The sequence below is a fragment of the Piliocolobus tephrosceles genome, chromosome 1 (assembly GCF_002776525.5).
Source record: "Piliocolobus tephrosceles isolate RC106 chromosome 1, ASM277652v3, whole genome shotgun sequence".
Taxonomy (NCBI): domain Eukaryota; kingdom Metazoa; phylum Chordata; class Mammalia; order Primates; family Cercopithecidae; genus Piliocolobus; species Piliocolobus tephrosceles.
Window position 1 is genome coordinate 61,001,979 of NC_045434.1, and position 7,826 is coordinate 61,009,804.

Consider the following 7,826-nt stretch of genomic DNA (forward strand, 5'->3'; position numbering starts at 1 on the left):
GCCCGCCTTGGCCTCCCAAAATGCTAGGATTACAGGCGTGAGCCACTGCGTCCAGCCTGACCTTATATATTCTGCTCAGATGCTCCAAACCCCTTCCCACTTGGTCCAACACCCAATTTATGGCCCAGTGGGATTTTTTCCAGGGAGCTCTGCTCTGTTGCCTGGGGACCTCTCTCTGCTGCATCTCTGTGTGCTGGTGCCTGGGAATTCCTCTTTCTCAGTTTACATGTTTGTTTAAATAGAGTTTCCAAAGCTCCCTGAGAAAGAGTGCATGAGAATAAACACTTCTAGTCCTGACATGTCTAAAAAGTTCCCCATTTGGACCTTATTCTTGATAGTTCAATGTGAAAAGAATTCCAAGTTGGAATTATTTTCTCTCTGATATTGGAAGTTGTTTTTCCACTGCAACCTCTGCCTCCCGGGTTCAAACGATTCTCCTGCCTCAGCCTCCAGAGTAGCTGGGATTACAGGCACCCACCATGCCCGGCTGATTTTTTGTGTTTTTAGTAGAGATAGAGTTTCACCATGTTGGCCAGGCTGGTCTTGAACTCCTGACCTCAAGTGATCCACCCGCCTTGGCCTCCCAAACTGCTGGGATTACAGGCATGAGCCACTGTGCCTGACCATATCTTTTTATCTGAATGAGTCTGATGCAATTCTGATTCTCAGCTCCTTCCATGGTTTCATCCCAAGGGGCTTCCACTGCCTTTTCCTTATGCCTGGCCTGGCTCTTTTTTCTTTCATAAGCTGGGCACTCAGTGAGCCCTTTCAATTTGGAAATTAATGTCCTTCCATTCTGGCAAATCATCCTGCATTAATTGATCATTTCTTCCCTTCCATTTTTCTCTTTTCTTGAAACTCATATAAGTAGGATGTTGCAACTTTTGCTTGTTTTTCTACTTTTATATTTTATCCCTTGATTTTTTTTCTTTTCTTTTCTTTTTTTTTTTTGAGAAAGGGTCTCATTCTGTCACCCAGGCTGGAGTGCAGTGGTGTGATCATGGCTCACTGCAGCCTCAAACTCCTGAGCTCACGTGATCCTCCTGCCTCAGTCTCTTGAGTAGCTGTGACTAAAAGAGCCTACCACCACGTCTGCTTGATTTCTTTTTGTTCTACTTTCTAGGAGATTTCCTTAACTTTGTGTTTCAATTCTTTTATTTCTTTTAAAATTTTTTGATCTCATATTTTTAACTTCCAAAGGCCTTTCTGATTCTCTGATAAATTCTGTTTTTATTGCATCCATTACTTGTCTTACAGATGCAAAATTTTCTTTTATACCTTCAGGGATCTTACAGTTTTGTTTTGTTTGTTTTTCTTTTCTTTTTTTCCTTTTCTTTTTTTTTTTTTTTTTTTTTTTTGAGACAGAGTCTCGCTCTGTCACTCAGGCTGGAGTGCAGTGGTGTGATCTCGGCTCACTGCAACCTCCACCTCCCAGGTTCAAGCAATTCTCCTGCATCCTGAGTAGCTGGGACTACAGGTGCGCCCCAACATGACTGGCTAATTTTCGTATTTTTTAAATAGAGACAGGGTTTCATCGTATTGGTCAGGCTGGTCTTGAACTCCAACCTCAGATGCATCCGCCTCGGCCTCCCAAAGTGCAGGGATTAGGCGTGAGCCACCGTGACCAGCCCATTTTGTTTAAGAAACAAGGTCTCCTTATGTTGCCTAGGCTGGTCTCAAACTCCTGAGCTCAAGAGATTCCCCCTGCCTCAGCCTTCCAAAGTGCTGGGATTACGGATGTGAGTCACCACACCTGGCCTTTTTATTTTTCTTCGAGACAGGGTCTTCTTTGCTCTGTCACCTGGGTTGCAGTTCAGTGGTGTGATCATGGCTCACCAAAGCCTTGACCTCCCAGGCTCAAGTGATCCTCCCACCTCAGCCTTCTGAGTAGCTGGGATTATACGGTGCTTGCCTAACTGATTTATTTTATTTTTTGTAGAGACAGGGGTCTCTCTATGTTGCTCAGACTGGTCTTGAACTCCTAGCTTCAAGGTATCCTTCCTCTTTGGCCTTCCAAATTGCTGGGATTACAGGTGTAAAGCACCACACTTGGAAATATGGGAAGATTTGTATTTTTCTTTTTTTAACCACACAGAAAAAATTGTATCTGTTTTCTGCAGAAAGCCTGTTTCCTCTGTATTTGTGTGTTTGGTCTACTCTTCCAACTTGAAGTTTTATTCAAACTCCTGTGACTCTTTGACTTCATTCATGGTTAAGATGGAAGCAGGTGGAGGGGCCTAGAAACTCAGGGTGCATAGACAGAACTAATGGGCAGGTGCACCCCACTCTAGATGGAGGCTCCAAGCTGGCTTTTTTCTAGAGCCTCTCCAATGTCAGCATCTGAAGGTCTTTTCTTTGGGGTCTTTGGTCTCCCGCCTTGGGAATATATACCTTGCTGCCTGCATTCCCGGCACAGAGAGAGGGAGGGGGCTTACCCAGAAAGACTGTCACACAGTCTGGCTTTTCAACCACTCTCTCTTTTTTTTTTTTGAGACAGAGTCTTACTCTGTTACCCAGCCTAGACTGCAGTGGTACAATCTTGGTTCACTGCAACCTCCGCCTCCCGGGTTCAAGCAATTCTTATGCCTCAGCTTCCTGAGTAACTGGGATTACAGGAGCACACCACCATACCCAGTTAATTTTTGTATTTTTAGTAGAGACTGCGTATCACCATGTTGGCCAGGCTGGTATCAAACTCCTGACCTCAAACGATCCACTCACCTCGGCCTCCCAAAGTGTTGGGATTACAGGCATGAGCCACCGCGCCTAACCTTCAGCCACTCTTTATCCTCATCCTGATTGTGCTTGCTGTACCCATGACTGGAGCGTCTCCACTGCAGTCCTTGAGAGAGGAAGCATCTGGCCTCTTCCTGGTGGAGTTGCCTGGTTGTGTTGGCTGCAGTAAGGGACTCGGGAAATCTAACTCCTCCATGTGCAGATTTTTAACCAGTCTCCCTGTTTTCAATCCAGGTGTCATCCCTACCAAACACTTCCACATGCTGAGGCTTGGCCTTGGGCAGAAATTAGTCATGTCCCCTCGGTAACCCCCTTTGCTGGCTTCAGGTTGTAGCTTCCTTTGCTCTCTGCCAAGCCCTCCATACAATTTCCATCTTCAAAATCTTATTGACATTTCTCATCTGCTCTGGTTTCCTCTCCCTTCTCTTTGCCCTTGAGGGTTTATACCATTCTTCTTCCTTTGCTGTCTTTTAAGGGGCTTAGGGAGTGAGCAAACACAGATGTGTCAAAGTGGTACTCAAAAACATTTTATGAAGATAATATGCTGCAGGGTTCATTGTAAAGATTATTGGGCAGATATTAGAGGAATCATAAGAAAGCAAAACCTGAGAAAGTGATGAAAGTGGGGAGCTGTTTGCTGTGCCTTGGCTTCCCCAGTAACCAAAAGCAAGCCCTGTCCCCAGGCTCCCCACTCTGCACCAAGCAAGAAACCATGATGGGTTCTGATGTCTTTTAAAATGGAAGATGGAAAAATGGAAGAAGGCACAGAAGGTGAGGAAGGGCACACTCTTTGGAATTGACATCCCTCCCCTCCCTGTGAACAATTCTAGACCTGGGAAGCTGCTGGCAGAGAGAGAAGGCAGGCAGGGGCAAAAGTAGATGCCTGACCCCTGGCATGAGGTCTGAGAAGAGGAGACCTGCCCTGGGGATTGGTGACTTGTCTGTATTGTCACTAGTGTTGTAGAGAGGCGCTGCAGATGGGTTGGATAGAGTGACATTGCCTGCCAGACTGCTTCCCAAGACAAATCATTCAGGAAAAGAGTTGGGTCTGCTACCTGGCAGTGCTTTCTTAAGTGGGGTGGGTCTACAGAAGAAGGAAAGGCTGCACTGTGTAGGAAGCTTATGGTGTTTGCAATGAGAATGTGGGAGTCTGACTCTTGGCTCTATGACTTTACAACAACTTGAGCACAGCACTTAACCTCTTCAAGCCTCAGTTTTCTCTTTTATACAATGGGGATAGTACTCCCACCTCGTGCAGTTGTGAGGATGAAATGAGGTAGGCCTGTGCTTGGCATGCTGCAGGTACTCAAAAATGACTTGTGAATGTGATAAGAACGATACTAGAGGCAGAAATCTCCCTGCATCCCTCTCACCCCTGCCCCCTAATTCCTAGCCCACATCTATTGTAAACGACTTACAAAAGGGGTGGAGCCTGGGAAGTGATCCTCCCACTTCCACTCACAAGGGATGCCCGGGCCCTGCTGATTTCTCCCCTTTGGGCACTGTCCAGAGACCCTGGGAAGAAGTAGGTTCGAGTGCCCGTAGGCAGCCCTACCTCCAAGTGTTTGGGCTCTGGTGCCCCACTCTCTGAGCCCACCCAGAAAGGCCGGAGGGAGGGAAGGGAATCCCTGGGGCTCTTCACAGCCTCCAATCTTCCCCTCTCCTTCCCTTCCATCTGGAGAGCAGGCTCATGGGAGCCACGTGAAATCAGAAATCCCTTTTGTTCCACAGAGACTCACCATCTTTTCCCAAGACATAAGGCCAAGAACTGCAAAGCCCAGAGTCTCAAAGGTAGCAATTCAGGCTGCTAGAAGCATGGGACGGGCATTCAACTGCCTTCCAGCTGTCTGCTGAAACGGGCTCTCTGGTCAGCTAGGCAAGAGATCTTGGGGGATCCTTGGGTTGCAGCAGTGCTGATGAGGACTGGAAGATGGTTAGAGGAACCCACACCATACACAAGGTCACGCAGGCGTGTGCATATGAACATGTGTGTAATTTCTCATATTAAATCCCCTCATACATGCCCTCTTACACACAGGCCAGCTTCTCATGCCAGAGAAGTAAGTCTGAACCAAAGTAAGTCTCTAGATCTAACTACCAGATTTCTGGATATGTAGGGGGCAGAGGGGCCTGCTAGGTGACTGAAAATCAGCTAAATTCAAAATGTGAAACAGTCTATGGGACAAAATGATCTAGTTTCTTTGTTGAAATAAATGTGGGGTAACAAACAGAGGGAGAGAGAATCCGTAAACTAAGAGACTTAAGAGACATAACAACTAAAGATAGACACATCTCACTCACCTGCATTTGAAGTGGCACAGGCACCCCTCCCATCTGCCCAAGCTTAAGCTTGTGAAGAAGGGTAAATGGGGTCACAGGAAGTTTTGTAAAAATTAGGCTGGCTAAGAGCAGCCTTATTTCCAGGAAACCATCAGCTTCTTCCTACCCGTCATTAGATAAAGGATTGTTTCCAGGGGCTAGAACAACATGCTTAATAGAATAGGTGCTGAGGCCGGGCGCGGTGGCTCAAGCCTGTAATCCCAGCACTTTGGGAGGCCGAGGCGGGCGGATCACGAGGTCAGGAGATCGAGACCATCCTGGCTAACACTGTGAAACCCCGTCTCTACTAAAAAATACAAAAAACTAGCCGGGCGACGTGGCGGGCGCCTGTAGTCCCAGCTACTCCGGAGGCTGAGGCGGGAGAATAGCGTAAACCCGGGAGGCGGAGCTTACAGTGAGCTGAGATCTGGCCACTGCACTCCAGCCCGGGAGACAGAGCGAGACTCCATCTCAAAAAAAAAAAAAAAAAAAAAAAAAAGAATAGGTGCTGAGTTGATGATTCCTCTTTTAGAGGTCCAGAGACACACCCCGGAATGTTTGGATATAAAAAGCCCTTCTAAATATCAACATCATGCTGTCATGATGTGTGATGATGTGAGCTCACAGCAGTGTCGATAATTTGAGAGATCCTGGAGAGCTGTTTCAAGGATAGAGATGGGGGAGCAGGTTGTCGTGTTCCCATGACAGCCTGTCTCATTGCCATAGCAACACAACTCTGCCTCCATCCTGTGGAGTCCCGGTTTCCGTAATGGGTGGAACACGGTGGCACTTCACTGTATGGGGATGGGTCCTGTGATCTCTCTGGGAAAGAACGTTTTCATCCTAGACTGTGCAGGATAGGGGTACCCCGAGGCTGTTAAGTAGTGCTGTATTTTCTTGTAAGCAGGAGGGTGGATTTCCTGGGGTTTTCCCACTGACGAGCTCTACTTCTTCCTACCACAATTTCTACTCCCCAGCTATTGCACCCCCAAGTAAGTCCCCATGAGGCAGGCTACCCTTTCTTGATCTGCACCTGGCTGACTCAGATGGAAACCCTGCCATGGCAGAGAGGCATGACATGTCAATGGGGAAGACAGGCTCTGGCATCAGGAGACCTACTAGGCTTGGAGCTCATTGCCAATGTGCCTGGAGTGAGTGGTTTCTCCTTCTTGACTTCAGGGTTCTACCTGTAAAGATTGGGCTAATGCCTGCCCATCACCCTGGGTAGTTATGAGGATGAAGGAAAGCAATATGTGTAAAGACCCAACCTGGCTCCCTGGAGGGGAAGGGGAAGAGTGAGTAGCTGGTCCACTGTGGATGCCCCTCGCATCCAAGACCCCAGCAGAGGTCTGACTGTGGGGCTTGGGTGATATTTAAGCTTTAATGGACAGGGTAGTGATTGGCATCATCTTCCAGATCAAGCTGCCCAACTTCCATGGGAAAGGGAAAGGTACTTAATCAGTCCATCTCCCCCGTGCCACCCTGATTCCCCAGTACTACTCAAAGTGTGGCAGTGAGCCATGCCCCTCTGCAAAATGTTACCCATCCTCAGGGAGATAAGTCTAGGCATTCTGAGGACATCTCCAGAAATTTTTATAGAAATTTGATATTGCTGAAACATTCCAGCGGCATCCAATTTGGTCTTCTTTTGTTGTTTTTAAATTTTTCAGAGTTTCAGTGATCCATTTTAATTTTTTTTTAAGTACCAATCTGCAATGGATTGGAGAACTAACTGCCTGTTCCTTCATTATATCTAGTATTGGAAGCACTGACCTTAATGACACCAGAGGCCTCTTGAAACCAGCTAACCATCCATTGAGGATGGAAGGGGAACAGCCTCATCAGAGCGCTTGCAAAAATGAGCCACAGATCACACGTCGGTGAGTTATGCAACATTTCTTTTATTGCCTCGGGTTGGAAGCTCCAGTGCCCCCTCCCTTTGCCCTGCGTCCTCCCCGCCCCGCATGCTCTGACTCCTCTAGGGTCTGAAGTTCACTGCCCAGCACCTGCGCCCTCAGCCCCGCCCAGCGCCTCTGCCGTGGCTCCCGGGTACCGCCTCCCGCTTGCCGAAGCGCAGGCCGAAGGAGTTCCAGTTGTAGTTCGGCAGGTCCTTCTCCCGCTGCACCAGCACCGCGCCCTGGGGTGCGGGGATCTGGCGGCTGCTGGGGGCGGACAGGCCGGGCCGCTGGGGATTCCCGGAGCTCTCAGGGGGCGAGGACAGCGAGGCCCCCCGACGGCTCAGCCTGGCAGTAGCAGCCAGCTTCCTCTCTGTGCACGGCGGGCTCTGCTCCCAGGGAGCCAAGAGGCCCAGGGATTCCAGCTGCTGGCCTAGGACAGAGAGCACAGAAAGATGAGGCCAGGGTCCAGGAAAGAAGGCTTTGCAACACCTCCTCACATCCCATCCTATCCTTTTCCTTCCTTGACCTTTTGACCTTTTGGAAGGCTAAATGCCATGCAGAACCAGCACGATCATCTTAGCTGGGATGATTAGGCCCTAGGTGCCTCCCTCTTCCAACATAGCTTTGATTTAGAATGTTTGCCAGAATTATCTTAAATAACTTTCATATTATGTTACTTCATTTTAGGAAACAAACAGGGTAGGGCATTGAAATAAAGAAAACCAAAGTATTTGCTGAACACCCAGCTCTGGGCCCCTTCCTGGCTGTGAGGAGCCTGGGCAGTGGGGCCATGTTAATTCATCTCTGTATCTCTTATAGTGCTTGAAACAGTGGCTTGCTCATAGTAGGGCCTCAATAAATGCTTGTTAAATA

At 48.3% G+C, this 7,826-nt stretch overlaps 1 protein-coding gene across 1 annotated transcript in view; it reads right to left on the reverse strand.

Moving 5' to 3' along the window:
- Nucleotides 1-6,936: 6,936 nt before the first annotated feature.
- KISS1 (KiSS-1 metastasis suppressor) overlaps nucleotides 6,937-7,826 on the reverse strand; it is a 6,914-nt gene continuing 6,024 nt past the window's right edge. Inside the window, exon 3 of the mRNA XM_023187012.2 lies at nucleotides 6,937-7,383. Within this exon, the coding sequence (XP_023042780.1) occupies nucleotides 7,070-7,383 (314 nt within the window). The 3' untranslated portion in view covers nucleotides 6,937-7,069. The remainder of the gene's footprint in view (nucleotides 7,384-7,826) is intronic.